The sequence below is a fragment of the Onthophagus taurus genome, chromosome 11 (genome assembly GCF_036711975.1).
Source record: "Onthophagus taurus isolate NC chromosome 11, IU_Otau_3.0, whole genome shotgun sequence".
In the NCBI taxonomy this organism is placed as follows: domain Eukaryota; kingdom Metazoa; phylum Arthropoda; class Insecta; order Coleoptera; family Scarabaeidae; genus Onthophagus; species Onthophagus taurus.
Window position 1 is genome coordinate 27,485,320 of NC_091976.1, and position 19,835 is coordinate 27,505,154.

The 19,835-nt window shown below is 32.8% G+C and overlaps 6 protein-coding genes across 22 annotated transcripts in view; 3 read left to right on the forward strand and 3 right to left on the reverse strand.

Annotated features, from left to right (window-relative positions):
- The window catches only part of LOC111415790 (immunoglobulin superfamily member turtle), a 62,472-nt gene extending 57,204 nt beyond the window's left edge, over positions 1–5,268 (forward strand). For all 12 annotated transcript variants that reach the window (XM_023047642.2, XM_023047648.2, XM_023047644.2 and 9 more), the window contains one exon: positions 1,736–5,268. In XM_023047642.2, the coding sequence (XP_022903410.1) occupies positions 1,736–3,011 (1,276 nt within the window). In that variant the 3' untranslated portion in view covers positions 3,012–5,268. The remainder of the gene's footprint in view (positions 1–1,735) is intronic.
- Positions 5,249–19,745, reverse strand: LOC111415794 (NFT-1 protein). 2 transcript variants are annotated; one of them, XM_071200213.1, is made up of 7 exons: positions 19,655–19,745; positions 10,067–10,260; positions 9,649–10,017; positions 9,385–9,597; positions 9,021–9,327; positions 5,525–5,700; positions 5,249–5,476 (listed from the first exon to the last, which is right to left on the reverse strand). In XM_071200213.1, exons 2-7 carry the CDS (start codon positions 10,244–10,246, stop codon positions 5,312–5,314), a joined length of 1,410 nt encoding a protein of 469 aa, XP_071056314.1. In that variant the 5' UTR covers positions 10,247–10,260; positions 19,655–19,745; the 3' UTR covers positions 5,249–5,311. The 2 variants fall into 2 exon arrangements, with proteins under 2 accessions (XP_071056314.1, XP_022903428.2); XM_023047660.2 differs by lacking the exon at positions 19,655–19,745 and adding an exon at positions 10,326–10,414.
- LOC111415795 (phenoloxidase-activating factor 2-like) lies at positions 10,457–11,583 on the reverse strand. Its single transcript, XM_071200505.1, has 3 exons — positions 11,441–11,583; positions 11,041–11,389; positions 10,457–10,993 (listed from the first exon to the last, which is right to left on the reverse strand). The coding sequence occupies exons 1-3, from the start codon at positions 11,581–11,583 to the stop codon at positions 10,457–10,459; spliced, it is 1,029 nt and encodes a 342-aa protein (XP_071056606.1).
- On the forward strand, positions 11,686–12,785 carry LOC111415778 (phenoloxidase-activating factor 2-like). Its single transcript, XM_023047628.2, has 2 exons — positions 11,686–12,139; positions 12,190–12,785. Exons 1-2 carry the CDS (start codon positions 11,710–11,712, stop codon positions 12,744–12,746), a joined length of 987 nt encoding a protein of 328 aa, XP_022903396.2. The 5' UTR covers positions 11,686–11,709; the 3' UTR covers positions 12,747–12,785.
- LOC111415792 (BBSome complex member BBS7-like) lies at positions 12,797–17,776 on the forward strand. 3 transcript variants are annotated; one of them, XM_023047657.2, is made up of 10 exons: positions 12,797–13,004; positions 13,065–13,188; positions 13,231–13,850; positions 13,901–14,097; positions 14,148–14,265; positions 14,321–14,673; positions 14,722–14,886; positions 14,941–15,050; positions 15,114–15,344; positions 17,602–17,776. In XM_023047657.2, exons 1-10 carry the CDS (start codon positions 12,906–12,908, stop codon positions 17,742–17,744), a joined length of 2,160 nt encoding a protein of 719 aa, XP_022903425.2. In that variant the 5' UTR covers positions 12,797–12,905; the 3' UTR covers positions 17,745–17,776. The 3 variants fall into 3 exon arrangements, with proteins under 3 accessions (XP_022903425.2, XP_022903426.2, XP_071056311.1); XM_023047658.2 differs by having other exon boundaries at positions 13,240–13,850; XM_071200210.1 differs by having other exon boundaries at positions 13,243–13,850.
- Positions 17,764–19,829, reverse strand: LOC111415793 (tRNA (carboxymethyluridine(34)-5-O)-methyltransferase alkbh8). Of its 3 annotated transcripts, none has more exons than XM_023047659.2 (4): positions 19,655–19,829; positions 18,476–19,576; positions 18,273–18,422; positions 17,764–18,217 (listed from the first exon to the last, which is right to left on the reverse strand). In XM_023047659.2, the coding sequence occupies exons 1-4, from the start codon at positions 19,754–19,756 to the stop codon at positions 17,774–17,776; spliced, it is 1,797 nt and encodes a 598-aa protein (XP_022903427.2). In that variant the 5' UTR covers positions 19,757–19,829; the 3' UTR covers positions 17,764–17,773. The 3 variants fall into 3 exon arrangements, with proteins under 3 accessions (XP_022903427.2, XP_071056312.1, XP_071056313.1); XM_071200211.1 differs by having other exon boundaries at positions 18,476–19,591; positions 19,655–19,730; XM_071200212.1 differs by having other exon boundaries at positions 18,476–19,604; positions 19,655–19,711.
- Positions 19,830–19,835: the final 6 nt, after the last annotated feature.

Genomic DNA, 19,835 nt, shown 5'->3' on the forward strand with positions numbered 1-19,835 from the left:
TAATATTCATGGTTGCGTCTTCTATATATGTTAATTTTTCCATCATTTTGTTCTACAGTAACTAATGCTATAAGATTTGTTTAAGAAAACTCAATATATCAAAACTCTTTAGATTTTATTTCATACTTTAAAAACATTTTTTCTCTCCTAAAAATCAAACCATTTCTAGAATTTCAATCACCACTTTTATAAGCTATAAATGTTGCTTACTAAATAATTTCTTCACCATTCTCTTCATCATTTTCCTTTTTTCTTTATTCATTTATATACTTTTTTGATCACTTAAAATTTAAGATTGATAGAGAAATATCGAAAATGTATAACCACACCTGTTATTCTTTCCAAAACGGCGTCACCTTCTAATGAAATTGATCTTATTAAAATTTCATTTGATGGTAGCCTTTAAGAGCGCGCACCATTTTTCTTTGCATTTCTGTACCCAGTTTCTGATTGGATTGTGTTACTTGCCGCCGAAACGGATTCGTCTCAAGCAGGAGGAAAAAAGGTGAAGAGCTCAGAAGATGTTGAGACATCATCTATTCGCACTTACACTTGTTTTTCGCTCTATTAGGCCTTTCTAACTTATATTGTACAGGAATATAAGCAATTCATTTATGTTAATTTTATCATTAAAGTGTTTAAAATTCAATTTGATTTAACGTGAATGGATTGATTATGTAAATTTTTTTATTTAAAATTAAATTAGAAAACGTATCCATAACGTTTTCCCTATAAAATTTTCTGCACAATTCGGAATTATTAACACAACAAAAAGCACACAGCGAGCACTTCAAACCAAAAAATTTTTATTGCATTATGCACCAAATAATACAGTTGCAAGTGCGGTCGTATGGCCCGTTTTCGCATTGTTGTATCTTGTGTGAAAGAACTTCGTAGCCAATAGATGATGATCCATTCCCCAAGCAGAAAAAATTCCAACATTTTTTAGGTGGCAGGATAAAATTGAAGAATTATTTTTAACCACCGTGTTTTTTTCTAGTGACACGAAAAGTGAAGAGTCGTCTTTAGTTTAGGTTCGTGCCCTCCCAACAACAGATCTAAATTTCCTTGAGATCATTTTTTATTTTTTTTGAACGGCTTTCATTTAGGTAGAAAATTGACGGAGACTTGTGCAATGTCAACACTTTATTTTTTCTTTCTCTTTGTAAGTCTCGAACGATTGTTTTTTTTTTTTTTTGAGTCCATTATGCTCGCGAATCCACCCCTTAATTTTGTATAGCGCTCACAGCACCAGCCTGTTTCTCATTCAGGTAATTTTTAGCCACCATTTAATTTATTTAGTCGATCAATACATGATACTCATACAGCACTTTATGCATTTTCAACACTTTGACGTATTCTTCAATTACCTACAGCAAAAGAAATTCGTTTGATGTGGGTAATTAAAAAGCTTTCTAAATTGAAGCAGAAAAACGAATTGGAATATATCGGAAAGGATAAGATGGTTCATCATCTAAATCATAATTAAAATATTGTTTATTAATTATACGAAAATAAACAATGTTTTGCACGTTTTTCCCTTTTTAGAACATGCATGTACGTGTTGTCCTGTGCGAGCATGATCCAATTGGCATTCGTTTTATGTTCCTTTAATATTAATAAAATAACATTAATTTTTCCGCTAATTTTATGATGTGAACTAATAATAATGATGTAAGGAAAAATTAGTGTTAAATTAAAATAAAAAAGGTCTAAAATATTTTGTTTTGTGCAGACTTAGAAAAGGCAGAATACCAGGTCTGAGAATTCTGGCTTTCGTAGCGAATTGGGTGTGGCCAAGAGACCGCTGTAGGTCCGGAAGCAGTCTCAGCTGGCACCCGGATTACCTTCACCCCTCTTCACCATCAAAGCACAAGTCCTTAGGGAGGATTTCGAGGGCGGCCGATGGACGATTCGTTCTGATCGATTCTTCACTTAGTTTACGAGCTGAAAGTCTTTCGAATATGAGCAGCAGCGACGACGGGGGTTTCCTTCCGAAACGAAATAACAATCGTGCTTCTTGGAGGAAACCGTTAGTTAGTTATCCGAGTCAATTGAGTTTACGATCGGATGCGTCCGGTCAAAGTGCAAGACCCGTTTGGAATGGTCTCTTAGGAACAGTTACCGGTCCTCGATACTACAACAGCCCCAATTTTAAACCAATTCCAACGATATATAGCCCGAATACGCCTCGGGTACAATGCAGCTCACCTGCAACTTCTAGTGCTTTACTTTTATCGCCATGGACGCCGTTGTACTTTAGTGATTTAAGTTCCGTGCGGTATCCGAGTTCCGGGGATAGATCTTATCCAACACCTCCCGGTTTTGTTCAGTTGAGATCAATGCACGAAAGATACTCGCAAGAATTACCATCATTAAGAGCAATTCACGAAGAATCACAATGTTTCATACCAGTTCATCCAATACGAGTACCACCATCGTATCCTTTATCAAGATCACGAGCGAGATTATTACCCAGACACGCGAGGATAGCAAGAAGTGCTCCAGAACTTGGTTCCCCGGACCATTTAGACCGCTCCCCGGAAAGTCGTTCAAGCTCCAGCGGATTCGGTTCGAAAAACACCTCTTCAAACCAAAATCAAAGCTCTCAATCGGGTTCAACCTTCGAATGGAGATTACCTCCATACAGACCACCACCTCCACCGTACGCTTTACCTCCACCACCACCGATCGTAGGACATTGGTTAGAATTAGCTTCGTCTTCTCCATCGACTTCCGAACAAATTCATCATAAAGCCGTTGACGTTGGAAGCGTTGATGGTCATTACGAATTCGATCCGTCGACTCCCACGCCGACGCCTTCAACGCCAACAGGACCCCGCGATGCCGATTTAGACGTTCCAACTTTACGGAAAAGTTATGGAACTCTTCGGAGCACCCGATATGATAACATAGACGCGCGCGTTCAAGCCATGAAAGAAGAGTTTAACGAATTTCGGAAAAGGCAAGCAAAAAGAAGAAGAAGTCATGAATTAGAGAGCGCGTGCTGACAGTGTATCAACGATTCGTTTTGGTTATTTTTTATTTAACGTGTGATAGACAAGGTGGGTCCTCGCCCCCCGCATTTGAGGCGTACATGTTCTAAATTTTAAACGTCGCAAGGTGGGAAGACCAAGACTTTTTTTAAAAAATGATTACCGTTTAAGATTTCCGCTCACACATCGCAAAGTAAATGAAAATAAATCCACGCGGAAAGGATAATTAATAAGGATAAAAGTATAGTGTTATATAATTTTGAGTCAATTTTAATGGCACTATACTAATTTAATAAGGGGTTTTAATTAAAGTAATCGAGAAACGTCTAGTGTTTACTTCCACAATTCACGTACTGTTATAATATTTTTTTTAATATTAAACATTAACCGAAAATCAAATGACTAAGTACTTAGGATTATTAAAAAAAATATGGGGAATGTACAAAATAGGACCAAAATATCGTATGGTTATAAAAACTTAACTCTTAAAACTTAACTATTTTCAAAAAAATAACTTGTAAAAAAAGTAATTTATAATGTTAGGGATTGATGACTTCATCAAAAGTTAAATCCTTCCAACGCGGTATAGCATTTTTAAAAAATCGTTTCTGGCTTCTTGGAGGTGCAACGATTACACACCAAAGATTGCATTCAAAACTAAAAATTTTTAGACATATAGTGCTATGTTTAAGTCTAAACTCTATATTAATATCCAAAAAAATCGGATTCCACTTTAAGAACACTTAAAAAAGAAAAATCATCGCTTTCATTTTTATGGTACGATTACATATCCCAATTATTATCAGCACCGCGACTTTTGCACAGCACTATCACGTCCGAAACGGCTCTAAGGAGTTATAAAGAACTGCGTATAGACCAAAGAGATCTTGTTACTAAAACGTAGCAAAATTAGATAACTTTATTGTGTTCAAACAAAAGTATTCTCTATAAAATAAGGCTATTAAAATTGAAAAAAAAATAAATAAAATAAAATAATTTAAAAAAAATCGGTTGATACGTTTTTGTAATATTATAACAGTACATGTATTAAAGATATCAAAGATTTATTTTATCGTTATATTTTGTTTTATTAAATTTTTTTGAAGTAAACACCAGATATTAAAGATGTTATTATAAAACGTTTTCTCTATGAGTTTCTTGTAAAATTGTTGTCGAGGCTCAATATATAAGAAGGTCGGGCGATGTTCGATTTCCCGGAAGTTATTCAACAACTGCCCCGTTGGGTAAAACTCGGGAATTCGAGGCATCGTGTTAATAATTCTAACGCTTTACGCGCAGCCTGTTCAGGCTGCGATTGAACATTTTACACGACAGGCTGTTTGCGATACATTAGGTGTTTTTTAGAAGTAATTCGAAAAGAAAAATAAAGTACCTTCTGCTCAACTGGGAGCCGTGCGGGTTTTTCGCATTCTAAATTATATAAAATTTTAGGCATAATAAGCGATTTCGTTCTTTTTTATTTTATAGTAATTTATTTTTTGTACCTTAATTTGTTACTTGCCATTTTAATTTTTACAAAGCACGTTTTTGAAGATATATATTTTTTTATTTCCCTGTATTATAACTATTATTATTTTTTTAATTAGTACAAGTTATTATACATATTTCTAAATAGTTACGAATGAGGATGGATAAATGATTTAAATGTGTAACGCGAGCGTAAAAAAGAAAGTATAGCGTCGGAAAGAATTTAGAGTAATCACCGATTATTATTACTATAACTACATAAGAGATTCACAGAATTCTAATGAAGAATGTTTTTAAAATGAAATACTTCGACTTGAAACGCCTATTAATTCTCATTGTATTATTTATTAATTTCGAAGGACGGACTTTATCGTTAAGTTTCTTTAAACAAACACTCTTGACCCCTTCAATTGCATGTTTATTGCACCTTTTCTATAAACAAATTTGAAGAAAAATTAACGAACGACTAAAACGATTAAAAGAAAATTTAAAAAAAGAGACGATACTAGTTATACTCTACGATGGTATATTATTATAAATATATCATTTCACAGCACATTGAAAGATAAACTTAGCGGTAGAGATTTTTTTAGTTATAAGTGTTAAGTAGAAAGTCGAATAATGACGACAGAGGACGGACAAACAACCGGAAAAAAATCTAAAAAGAAAATATTAAAAGATAACAAAGTTGTTACTATGTAACTACTACCATTACGCTGTATAAAGCATTAACATCTGATATTAAAAGAAAAATAAACATAATGTTGCCAGATCTCATACAAAATTTATTTGTTTCTTTTACTTCCTTTCCTACAAACTACCTAAAATCATTTTAAATAAAAATATTTCCTTAATAACGTTGCTTCTTCCACCATTTCTTCAGGCGGTCTTATTATACTATCATCACGGTCGTGATTCGCTAATTCTTGATAAATATCATCGTTTCTATCGAAATCACCCGATTTTCTTGGAAGAATATGGACATGAACGTGCTAAAAAATCACTTGCAAAGTTAGAATTTAATATTATTTTAATCTTACCGGAACTGTTTGACCAGCACATTTTCCATCTTGCACACAAATCGTCGATGAATTAGCCCCATGAACAGTTTCCATTACTCTTTGCACTTTAACCACAGTTTGGAATAAATCGGATATTTCATCTGCTGAAAGATCTTCTAATCTTTTTGCTATCCTTTTTGAAGCAACCAAAACATCTATATTTGTATTAAGGAAATATTTAAATAACACATAAACTGTCACTAATTTTGTTTTAGTGAATAAATCATATGAATATAAAGGTGCACAAAAGACCAATATTAATTTAATTAACAAACAACAATGTACGATCGAAATTCGAAATATCCACACTACGCCTTCACACAAACCCGTGGTTGTTTAGAGAACGCAGCCACTGTGGCGAAAAGGTACTCAACGACGAGATTGTCCCATAAAGGAGCCGCTTCAAACTGTCGAGATTTTTGTGAATGTTTCTTGCGTTCTTTTGAAGGACCGACCAGACAAAAAAGTCGATGGGGTTCAATTCTGGTAAGTAGAAGGGCGGTGGATGTGATAATGGCTAAATTTTGTTACTGCATCACTGTTGAACCACCTTAGACTTGTGCGAGAGCGCTGAGTTGTCTTGGAGTGTCTGCTGAAGTGAGACTGGCTCCAAGGAAACACTTCTTTCATCAAAATCCCAACAACGTAGTACTGGGAGTTAATCCCAATCCATAAACTAAAATTAAAAATTAAGAAAAAAACTAAAATTAAGTCTAGGTGATATAAATATATCACATATCAAATGAACGCAACATCAACTGCAGCAAAGAGCAACTTTTTAAATGCATAGAAAGAATGCTGAAACAGATTTATGTTAACACGATTTCCGGATCTTGCCATTATCAATAAAGGAGAGTTTTGACAGGTTGCTTCTAGGAGTAGCTGTCAGATAGTCAAAGCACAACAGAAAATTTAAAACAAAGGTATTTGAGGAATTTGGATTGAATACCCTCAATTCTAGATTTATACGAGTGATACTGAGGATTCCAAACGACGCTGCAAAAGTTAAGTGTGCTGTAGACATACGCAAAATAGGGATTTCTCATTGCATCAATGTTAGAAAAAGCTACTGTGGATCTCATAATAAATCCTAACATAGGCCAGGTTTTGGAGACGACAGTATCAATATATCAATATAAGAACGGAAAGTGATTTTTCAAAACGGCTTTTTGCATTAAAAAGAGGATACTTTAATTAACAATTGGTGATATTTACACAAGGATCCTTCAAGAAATGAATTTTATAGCGAATTTTGAAAATTATCGATGAAAATTGCAACATCGAAAATTTTATCAAAGCTTCAAACATTGTTTCCTCAAAAACTAAAAGTTATTTTTCAAAACGGGTTGGTTCATTAGAAAGAGGACACTTTTCTTAACATTTTGGGAAATTTTCATACTCATATTCCAAGAAATGGATTTTATACGAATTTTTAAAACTTAATCGGTCAAAATTGTAAAATTCGAAAAAATAGTAGATCATTTCAAAAATTTATTTCTCAAGAACGGAAAGTGATTTTTCAAAACGGCTTTTTGCATTAAGTAAAGGATACTTTAATTAATAATCGCAAATGATAACAGCGACAGTTCTGTTATCTACAATGATTTTAGATTTAAGGACAAAGAATAGACGTGCATGAACTGCTTTCTCAAACACTTTCCCAAATGCTGGCAAAATAGATATGGGACGGTAATCAGATATAACACCACGGTCCCCAGATTTAAAAATAGGAAGAATAAAAGCACGCTTCAACAATGAAGGAAAGACACCCATTATTAATGAAACATTAAATAAAATTGATGGAATACAATCAGTACCAATACTGTCTATAACCCTGATGCCTATCAGGGCCTCCTCAACCTCAATTCTGTCAAAGTGCATCTGATTCAAAGGAAGGGCATACGGGCAGAACGAAAAAAATGAAAAGAAAAACAGACCAAATTATTTAAAACATAATTTTTGTGGGTTCTTAGCGAATTGATCAACCAGATTATTAATAAAACCCTCAAAGTTCTCAAAAATATGCTTCCTATACATGCTTCCTATGCCATAGTGCTTCTAAGCCAGGTTTTATTCTCCTCAAGCTGCTAAAAGATCGTACAACAGTATATGTCGTGCAGTTAAAGTGACCAAAATTATAAAGGGTTTTCTCGTTTCAAGGAAAACAATGTCGGCATCTTTTATGACATCCACAACACTTAGTTCTTTTGAGTCAGGTTTATCTTGCCATAGTTTTTGCCATAGTTCGATTTCGTGGTTGATACTTAATAAGTGACATGTCTAACATTTGAGCCGCGTGTAATTTAGATAAGGAAAATGACGGGGTGTTTTCTTCAGAAACGCGAACTTCAAGAGAATTAATAATCGGGTCTAAGTATGGTGTTATTAAAGACCTCCGCCAGAATTCTGAGGGACTTGCTGCTGGGTAGCTGTTCTGATGTTGTTGTCTCCCAACAATACGGGGCACTAACTTCATGTCTTCTCCCAGTCCAAGTTTTTCTGGAACGATAGTAGCGTCCCTAATAATTTCATCTCTGACGCTTTCTGGACTGTTACGGTGGTTCTCTATTAATTGCAAAATGCGGCAAAGCGCTGGGATGCCTTATTCAAAGCAGGTTCCATCATAGCCGAGTATTTGGCTATCAAAATAAAGCTGAGAATAAACGAAACTCTAGAAGCTGCTGCTTGGAGCTGATAAGCATTTTTTCTAGTCGCATTATTTATTCTTATTTTCTTTCCATGACAAGGTTTCTAAGGCCTCCATTATAATAGGATATCTCTAAAAACTCTAATATTTTTGTGTTTTTCGCTCCACCTTGTTTTGCAAAGCCTGGAAATATTTGGTATCAATTTCAAAACTGATTCTTGAAAAAATTTAATAATATCTTTGATGAGAGGGCAGCGGCCCCCCTCTACCTCTCTCTGGCGACCCCCTTGGCAGTATTAACATAGTTATAAAAAATTGGAATAGCGTAGTTTATATCACGACCAGCGAGTTCTGATTCCGTCAATTTCATTTAATTGAGGAAACCGAGCTTTTCTAAATCAAAAAGCGTCACCATGATGTATAGGTAAGTAAAGTAAAATGAATTGAGCAGGAAAACTCAAGAGTGGAGTACGCACTGGCCTCAGGAATAATCTTTGGTTTTCCACTTCTGGGACGATCCTCAAATCTATCGGTCTCCTGATAACGACAGATTGTGCATTGAATACATTTAGGAGAAATTCCAGTAATTTTTTCAATTTTCTTGTAAGTCGCCCCACTCTCAACCTCAAAATCATGACACAATCTACGTTTTTAGTAACAATAAGACGAACATGCGAGCAAAATTTCACATTCATACAAGAAAAACTAACAAAGTTACAACGTCGCATAGTTGGGGGGTCCCGGACTTTTATGACACCATCTATTACTCAAGTAGAAGTGACATTTTATGTTCTAAACGATTAAAAACATATCAATTTTTTAGGATACGTCCAGGTACAACGCATCGAATATTCGTAAAAGCAAAACTATGTTGTGTACATAAAAAAGCTTGTGAAGATAAAATAGTTTTTTGGGCAAAACTAAAACTCTCCTGAGAATCCGGCGATATTAACCCCTTCTCCAATTGAATTATTTTATAAATATCATCTCTGCGATGCTCCAAAACTGGCATATCCATTCTTATTTTATCAATTAGCCCCAAATCTATATCGACCATTAATAATTCTTCATCTTTAGGAACATTTTCTGAATAAGTTTTTAATTCCCCAATAACTTTTCCCCATGGATCAACCACCTCAAAATAAATTAAACCACTTAAAATCAAAAAAAAGTAAATAAATAAATTACTAACCATTGTTTGACCAAAAGAAACTCTTTTTTTATTATGATTTCCATACTGAGCAGCTGCAATAACATAACATTGATTTTCTATGGCTCTAGCTCGAAGAAGAACCTCCCAATGAGCTTGACCTGTTAATTGTGTAAAAGCTGAAGGGAATGTTAATATTGAAGCACCTTTCTTTCTTAATAATACACTTAACTCTGGAAATCTTAAATCATAACACTAAAATTTTTAACTCAATAATAAAATAATTAATAATAATCTAAAAATTACAATAGCTAATCCAACTAATCCACACGGAGTTTGTACTGGTTCCACAATTTCTTTACCGGGAACGACATCATCTGATTCTTTAAGATTAATGTTTCTCTCTGGAATGGATACATCAAATAAATGTAATTTTCTATATACAGACACAATATTTCCTTGATCATTTATAATAATATGACAATTATTTAACTTTACAGTATCATTTTTGTCTTTAACAATTTCATGAAAACCACCAATTGATAGCCACATTTTAAAAGTTTTTGCTAAATTCAAATACTCTTTAATTAAAGGCCCGTTTAATTGTTCTGCTAAAGTTTTGGCTTCTTCTCTATGTGTAGCAAGATAATCACAAGCTTCAGGTAAAAAAATCATCTTAAATTATAAAATTAAAAGGTAATAAAATAAAAACAAATTTACGTACCTTTGCTTTTTTATCAGCTGCTTCTTGAACTAATCGTTTAACAACATTTAAATTTTCTTCCTTATTATTCGTTGAGGTCATTTGACCCACACCAATTGTGCATTTACTCATTTTTCTTGAATAATAAATTCTTGAAGTTGAAAGGAAACTTTTTAAGGTTAGAAATCGCTGAGTGTACATATGGAGCTATTTAACTAAAACATAATTATTTAAAATGAATATGTGTAAAGGAATTAAAGGTTTCTTAAAGATATCTTACTCAATTAATCAAATTGAAGGTTTTTTAAACAAAATTTTGAGGTTATGTGAGCATTTGACATTAATATATAGTAACTATCAAAATTTTTTAAACAAATTAATTTATTAAATTTTAAATAAATATAAATACAATTAATTTTTCTTATACATTCGACTATTAAAACCGTTATTATTCATTTCTCGATCAATCCATTCGATAAAAAATCCAACATTAACATAAACTCCGGGAGTTTGATAAACACCACAAGTTAAGCCCCAGGAAACGATCCCGACTTGTTCGTAACGATTCAAATGACCAGAAATAGGACACACTAATGGACTTCCACCATCTCCTTTACACGCATCTTTAGAATTTCCCCCCGCACATGTAAAACTTTTATGCAACTTAAAGTGGGGTCCCAACCGAATGTTTCCTAAAATTTTTGAACAATCCCTTCTATGCACAAGTGGTAAAGTAACTTTTTTTAGTATAGATTGATAAGTTCCGCCTTTCGTGGATTTTCCCCAACCAGTAACTAAACAATTCTCGTTGGTTTTCTTAGGCGGTGATGAAGTTGAAGGGAGGCAAATTACACCAATATTTTCAGTTAATTGGAAAGGTTCTGAGAGGATAATCAAAGCGATGTCGTTTTCTAAATTTTCTGGGCGATATTTTGTATGGACAATAATCTAAAATTTAATTATTTAAATAAGAATATATTAAATTAATTAAGTACTTTTTCTGATGATCTTTCTTGATAGGGTAAAGGTTCACTTTTAGTTGCCCAATTCCACTCTCCAGCTCTTACAATGTAAGTTTCATCTTCTACAACACAATGAGCGGCTGTTATCACTACTTTTGGATGGATTAAAGAACCCCCACATAAAAATATGTTGCGCTGGATTATTCCCAACATCCAAGGAAACTCTGCAAAATCAGCCTCGTTATTTTCACCTAATATTCGTGATTTCCATGTGTCGTTTTGGAAGGATGTTGGAAGATTTGTGTTTCTTCTTCCGCATTCAACTTGACAACATACATCGAAATCTCCTTTACATGGGTCTAAATTTGTTGGTTTTGTAATTCTAAGGAATAAAGTTTGTTTAATTTTTGCAAAAATTAAGTTTAAATTTAACCTAATATCGATGATGTTTAACCCATCTTCAATCAAACCACTGAAATCTTCTTTACATTGCCAATATGGGACACAAATACAATTTTCTATCGTTATATTTTTACTTTTTAGATTGATGTCTAAAAAATCATTTTCACTTTCCATTCTTATAGTTTGAAGAAGAAATAATAATAAAATTAACTTCATTTATACCTTGATAAAACATAACTTTAACCTCTCCAACACAAAAACTGGTTCTCGGCGTAAAAACTGGTTTTTATCCAATACAAAATGTCTCTTCAACATTTCTTAACATCGCAATTTTCCTTTTTATTTTTAGTTTTAAATGTTCCACGGATCTTTTCCTCGACAAATTGTACTTGCGTGCCTTATTACCAATGTTCGGAAGATATGGAAAAAGTTTTAATAGATGGAAATGAATTGTTAGACGTTCGCGGATTTAAATCGCATTGTAAAGGTTATTTCGACGTTTGTTGCGTTTTACCAAAAACACAAAACACCACGATTGTACCTAATTTTAAAAAAGGATGTGGGTACAAGAAACGCGATGATTACCCATGGTTGGCCACTTTATATTTTCAAGAAGACATAGCTACAAAACCCATTCCACGTTGCGGAGTTTCTTTTATCCATAAACAAGTCGTTTTAACAGCTGCGCATTGTTTTAATGTTAATCATGGATTATGGACCATTCAAATTGGTAAATTAAATAATCCAAAGAAGTTAATATGAGAATTTTATTTTTTTTAGATGATACAACAATAAATACAAAAACGATAAAGAAACACTCCAAATTTAATCCATTAACGCTTCACAACGACATTTCTGTAATAATTTTAGAAGAACCCTTTGATGCAATCACCCCTGAGCAAATAATATGTATCCCACCACCAGGATTCGTTCCAAAACCTGGTCGTTGCCTCGTTGGATCATTTGATAAAACTAACTCCATAGAAGAAGATATCAAAATCGTTGAATTAATTGATTTACCTATCGTTGACAACAAAAAATGTTTAAAATCGTTACGTCAAACTCGTTTAGGTGAATTTTTCCAACTCCATCACAGTTTTATTTGCGCCGGGGGCGAAGATCATAAAGATACATGCCATGGTGATGGAGGTAGCCCTTTAGTCTGTCCAATAAGTGACCAACCTGGAAGATATCATCAAATTGGGATTGTTTCTTGGGGAATTGGTTGTGGGGAGTTAAACACACCAGGGGTTTATGTGAATGTAGCAATTTTTAGGGAGTTTATTGATAAAGTTATGATTGATAATGGTTTTGATATGAATAGTTATAAATATTAAGAGATATTTTTCTAATAAATTTAATTATACAATTTATAACTGCTTTTTTATTCAAGAAAATCAATAGAGAAAAAATCAATACATACTGCTATAGAAACTCAACATAAACAAAAATGAATTTGGAATGTTAAAGAAGTAATGTAAAATAGTTGAATTAAAATGGAGTTGGAATTATATAGAATTGATTACACAGTTGTTGGAGTAACTTCAAATAATTGTATGAAATTGATACCATCATCTTGCAAAGAACAACAAAAGGTGGGTGTTTTAATCATAAATATCTTGTAGCACAAGTTTTTTAAACTTAAATAAAATTAGATTGCTGTAGCTGATAACGATGGAGTACTCCAAGTATTTTCGGTTAAAAAAGAAGATATTCAATTGCATTTTAAAACTTTACCAGGTTCAAAAATATCCTCATTGCAATTAGCTGGAGAATATGGTGAGATTTAACAAATTATTTTTAATTAACACATTTTTATAGAAAATTTAGCAGATAAAATGTTCATCGCATCAGAAAATGAAATAAGAGGTTACACAAAAAAAGGAAAATTATTTTTAAGTTTTGACACAAACTTAACAGAACCGATTATTTCAATGTATATCTTAGGAAACGATCTCTTCGTTTGTGGTAAACACATTTTTAATCACTACAGAGATTGTAAAGATATCGGTTCTTATTTATGTGGCGATTGTATCGTGGATGTTCTGACTTTTCAATCGGAGAAAACGAAACGATTAATTTCATTAATCGCTTGTGAAGGTCGAATGATTAGAGCTTTGGAACATGCGAGAGTTACAATTAGTGTTGAGGTTGAGGCTGCTCCGACAGTTTTATATTTATTAGAACAAAATGGGAGGCATATTCTTTTTGGAACAGTCGATGGAAGGATTGGAATTTTAGATGTTGAAAGTAATCAACCTTTTAAAAGGTGGTTGATTGATAATAAAAAATTTTCTAGTGGGATTTCAACGATTTATTCTTATGATATAACTGGGGATGGAAATAAAAATTTATTTTTGGGGCGAAACGATGGGAACATTGAGATTTACACGATTAATATTTTAGATGAGTTAGATACATCTTATTTGTTATTCGTTAATGTACGTTTTATTTTGTTATTTGATTATTTAATAAATTTTTTATATTTAAGAATTGTAATGAAAGTGTTACTTCAATACAATGCGGATTTGTTGGGAGTATTTATCATGAAGAAGTTCTTATTTGTACTTACACTGGAAGAATTTTTGGGTTAACTCCTGAAAGTAACGAAAAAAATATTGCGACAGATACAATAAGTGGAAATTACAGCTATTCTTCTGATACTAAATTAAAAATTTCTAAATTAAAGTATAAATTATATTAATTAAAATTGTTTAAAAAATAAATCACTTTTTTAGATTAGAATTAGAAGAGCTTCAAATAAAGGTAACTAAAGAACGTGAAAAGTACCAAACAGCGACTTTATCATATTTAGACGACATCACAGTAATTCCAAATTGTCCTATAAAGGATTCGGTAGAATTAATTTTATTTTAGAAATTAATAATGTAACTTAATCGTTTTTTTTAAGATGATTCTTTCGAAATTGGGAGCCTCTTACGTTTTATCTTTAGAGGTTTCAATGCCGATAGATAATATTCTTCTTCAAAGTGATGTTCCATTGGATTTATTGGACGTTGAAAAAAATTCCGCCGTTGTTAGTTATTGCAACAACAAAGATGATCGAAATTATTTATTGGCTACATATCGTTGTCAAGTGAATACTAATCGATTAGAAGTGAATGTAAGAACAATTGAGGGCCAATATGGAATTTTACAAGTTTATATAACCCCAATTGTACAACCAAAGTTTTGCCAAGTTCGGTTTTACGAAATAAAACCTTTAAGTTTGCATTTGAGAATACATCATTTCGAAGAAAATAAGTAAATTTTATATTACATGAAATACAACGTTTAAAACTTTAATTACAGACCATTCAACACTTTAACAATTAAAGGAAGTTTTAGTTTAGCTGAAATGCATTCTTGGGTTTATCAATGTTTACCGGAAGTGCCTGAAAAACCTCAATTAATCGAAAAAACTGAGTTGTATTTTCAATCGACGTTTTTGGGAACTATTTTATATTGTAGTTATTGGTTTGTATTTATTTCATATTATAGAATTAAAAAAATAACGAAAAATTATTTTAGGAAAGGAGAGGGTGTTTTTAAGTCAGATAACGTATCAACAATATCAATATTAAAAGAATTTATGTCGAAAGAAGCCACCAAGAAGAAAATTAAAGTCGATATAGCAGTTTGTAAGAAATTTTTATGATTACTTATTATAAATTTAACAAAAAATACTTATGAATTAATTTTAGTTATAAATGATGAAAGTATTAATCACGTTTTAAAAACGATCGAACCCAAATTAAAGGACCATATTGATTTGGTAACAAAAGTTTCAATGTTGGATGCGTTACATGAACTTGAAGTGAATGATGAACAATCTTTAAACAGTCTATCACCAAAATATAAAGATTTATTGGCTAATGAAACTAAATTAAGAGCAGAATATGTTCAACAACCTTCTTACTTGGATCGATTTTACGGTTTGTATTAATGATATATATTATAAGGTAGTCGTGGACAAAAATATACAACAATCTAGCGTTGAATAAAAAATAAAACTAGACTAACACTAACACTAGAACTAACACTAGACCTAGACGTTTTCTTTCGGTCATGCACATACATGACACTCCTCCCTCCTGGATTTCTCGAACATTACAAACGTAATCTTCTAAATAGTGAGGTTTCTTTCGTTCTCTTGTTGCTCTCTCTTTGGTTGTCTCTTGGGCCTCTCTTGCTCTTGGTGGACTGGATTCAACGTTCTCTGATTGCTGATCTTGGCCATTCGTATTGCTTGGAGATAACTCTTCCACTCTGTAGCTTACTGGACCAGTTTTCTCTGAAATTGAAGCTGATATCCTTTTCGGACCTGGAACATAAGACCTAGCATATACTAAATCATCTGTTGCAAAAGTTCTCGGAGTTTTGTTATCCATCTTTGACTCTTGTTTTGCTCTCATTGATCGGGAGAAATCTGGTTTTACTTTATCTAACAATGTTATCAATCTTCGTCCCATGAATATCTCCACGGGTGATTTTTCAGTTGTACTATGAGGTGTACTATGTTGTGTAAGTAGATATCTTGCTAATGTTTTGTGGATATCTTCACTCTTCATCTCCTTCAACACCGCTTTCAGGTTTGTTGTAACATTATCAGAGACCTCTGGCAAACCGTGAGTTGCAAATAATTATCTCAATACTGAGATTGTTGCAGCACTTGACATAGTATGAACCTGATGAACCTCCAGCCATTTTGAATAAGCATCAATTGTAATTAGAAATGTTCTTCCTTTTACCGGACCAGCAAAATCTAAGTGCAATCTCAAACAAGGCGCTTTTGCCCACTCCCATGGATGTACTGGTGCCTTAGTTGGCATATTTCGCGTTTCTTGGCAAACTATGCACGTATTAGCTTTTTCCTCAATTTGTTTCTATCCCAGGCCACCAAACATATGATTTTGCAAAGGCTTTCATCTTCACGATTCCTGGATGTGAAGCATGGTTCTAGTATCTCTTTCCTCCCTCCTGGTGGAATCACAACCCGTGTTCCGCATAGGATACAATCCATGTAACATGATAATTCTCTTGCCACAAAGGGTTGAAATTCTGCACACACTTCTTTAGGATTTTGAGGCCATCCTTTCCAAATCCATTCTCTTGCCCTGGATAAGATTGGATTCTTTGCCGAAGCAATCGCTATATCTTTTGCTTCTATCATTTTTTCAGGTAAGTTTTCTAACATCAGTACTTCCAATGCTCGCGGTGGTTCTCTACATTCAACTTTGAGTGGTAACCTGCTCAACGCATCAGCATTTACTAAATCTTTTCCAAGTATATACTGTAACCTATAGTTATATGATAGTCCATCTCAGCATACGAGGCGATAACCTTTCTTTATTTTTCCCCAAAATTCCCAGTAGAGGCTTATGGTCTGTCCTGAGCTCGAATGTTCTTCCGTAGCAATAACCATGAAACCAGCTAACTTTAACAGCTATCACCAATACCAAAGCTGCTCGGTCTATTTGTGCAAAATTTCTTTCCGTGCTTGTTAATGTACGGCTATGATAAACGACAACAGTTTCTTCGCCCCCGTTGACCCTTTAGCTTAGAACGCATCCCACTCCATATGGAGTTGCATCAGCCGTGATGACTAACGGTTTGTTTTCATCGTAGTGTGCCAAGACAGATTCTTTTGTTAATAATTGCTTTAGTTTATTGAAAACTTTTCTCTGTTCAATTTTTCATTCAAAAGTTTTGTCTTTATGTAGAAGACAACGGTTCGGCAATATTTGCTTTATCTTTCAGAAAGATATGGTAGAAATTTACCAAACCCAAAAATGCCTGTAATTCTGTTTTGTTAGTTGGTTCAGTTGCGTTCTGTATTGCACATATTTTATCTTCTGTAGGGCTAATACCTTTTCTCTCAAGTTTTAATTGTTATGCAGCGCTAAACCAAAAACTAGAATCATTCGAGTTTAGCTACATAGTTACAATGCTAGTGTAAAACTAGAACTAACACTAAACCTAGAAACATTCGAAACCTTCTAGTTCTAGGTCTAGTATTAGTTCTAGTTTTAATTGTTATGCAGCGCTAGACCAAGAACTAGAATCAGTCGGGTTAGCCGTTTTTAGAGACGTGCAGCTAAACCCAAATGATTCTAGTTCTAGATATAGTGTTAATAGTAACAGTGCTAGTGTACAAAAGTAAAAATAAAACTTTAATGTTTATCTTTTTAGGTGTAATAACAGATTTATACGTAGATTATCACAAATTAAAAGGAGTTAATGTTAAAACAAAGGTGCCCAAATTACTGAATTTATTAGATAACTTTGATTATGATACAGTTTTAGCAGAGTTTAGGCCTGAAATTGTTAATTAATTAATAACTAAATAAACCATGATTTTTAATTATTTTATTTTTTCAAAAATACAACACCAATTTCCTTCATCATAATAATAATCAACAATTTTAATGTTTTCAATTTCCAAACACATATTAAATAATTCTTTTTCTTCGAAAGTATGGTAAAAACGTAAATAAGTTTCGTTTTCTTTACAATTTCCTGTCTCATCATCATTTTTATTGATTTTGTCCTTTTTAATCCAAGGAACCAACATATCTTGATGTTGAAACGTTGTCCTATTTACATGAACTGGTAAAGAAACGTCATTTTCGATTTGTATGTTTTCACAAGGCGAAGAAAACGAATTTGATTCTTGCCGTTGTTGTTTAATGTATTTACTTTTTTGTTTATCTTTTTTATATTGATCTTTCGCCCAAACGTAAATCAATCCTTTTCCACCAATAAACAAAATTCGAATCATTTCTTCAATCGCTTTTTTACGGCGTTCCTTAAATATAAATTAATTTAAAAAAAATTTACTCAAATTTCAAATTAAATCTTACATAATTTGCTAAATGATGAATAACTGCTATACTTATAGCTCCATCAACTGAAGAATCTTTTAAAGGCACAGAAAGACAATTACAACAAAAAACTTCTAAATCACGATTTTTACAAACATCTAATAAACCTTTACTGTAATCACAACCAATCTTAAACAAAAATCATTACTAAAATATCAAAAATTAAGGATATTTTAACATACAGATAAAATATTTTCGCAAATTCCAATATTTTTCCCATTTCCACACCCAACATCAATAATAATCGATCCCAAATCAAAAGTGTTTAAAAATTTAACAACTCCAGGCCACGGTTTATTTCTTGTTGTATCAAAATGATCCGCAATACATTCATAAACGGTATGAACATACTTTTTTTCGATACTCTCCGCGATGTTACCCGTTAAATTATTGTTTTCATTTAATTTTGCGTAAGAATCGCAATATTCCGGGTAATCACAATTGCATTCGCCTTGTAAAACTTTTCGAAATGTAAAAGATGTCCTTACAGATCTTTTATGAACCGTAAAACGGCCCTGTTTTGGAATTATATCGTATTTTCGACCTATAATAGCGTGGGACCAACAATATCGCGATTCGCCAGAAAGAATAGCAAGAGATCTTTGAGGTAAAAAAATATTTGCGCGTTTATCTTTTAATTTAAATTCCATTACAGCAGAGGAACCTAGTGATAATGATAGAATGGGACCTTCAAATGCAGAGTGAGTATCAATATGTGGGGCGATTCCATCACCTGGTTTATAATAATTAATTGTTAATTGATCTGGTTTGAAATGCTTTAAGTTGGATTTTTCTGATAAACGGGTCCATAAAAAATCGCATTCTTTAGGAATATTTTCAGATAAAGGATCATTTTTTGAAACATTATTGTTATCATAATTGAATTGGTACCCGTAACTTTTTGTTAAACGTTTTTTTAAAGTCATACATTCCTTTGATGTCTCAAAATTATATAAACCTAATAAAATCATTTCTTCATCTTCATTGATGAAGTCATTTATAATTATTAAACCCTGAGGATGTTCATTGAATGTATTTGTTACATCGGGGATATTTTTTGTGTATTGTAAATAAATAGGTTTATTATCTTGTGCGATCGGTAAAGATCCATTGAATTGTTCAAAAACTTTTTGTGATAATTTTTCATTTTCAAATTGGACAAAACAAAAGGATTTTCCTGGTAACATAACAATATTTTCAATTTCTCCAATTTTAATAAAATTATCATAAACAACTTCTTCAGAAAGTCCATTTACTAATCCAGCATTACAAATTGCAAGATTCTACAACAACATAACCTCAAAAAACGAACTGTCAAACTCGTGACATTTTTGTTTATTTATCAATGAAACAAAAATTACCTTAGTAACGTCGGAACTGACATAAATACCAGCTTCATCTAAAAGCATATTTTCATACTTTTTGAGTTTCCTTTCCAGTTTCTTTTGTAATTTTTTATCCATTTCAAAAGAATTTCTAACAAAAAAAGGTTATGAAACATACAACTCCCACGAACACACGGGAGAGAGCGCGCGGATCACG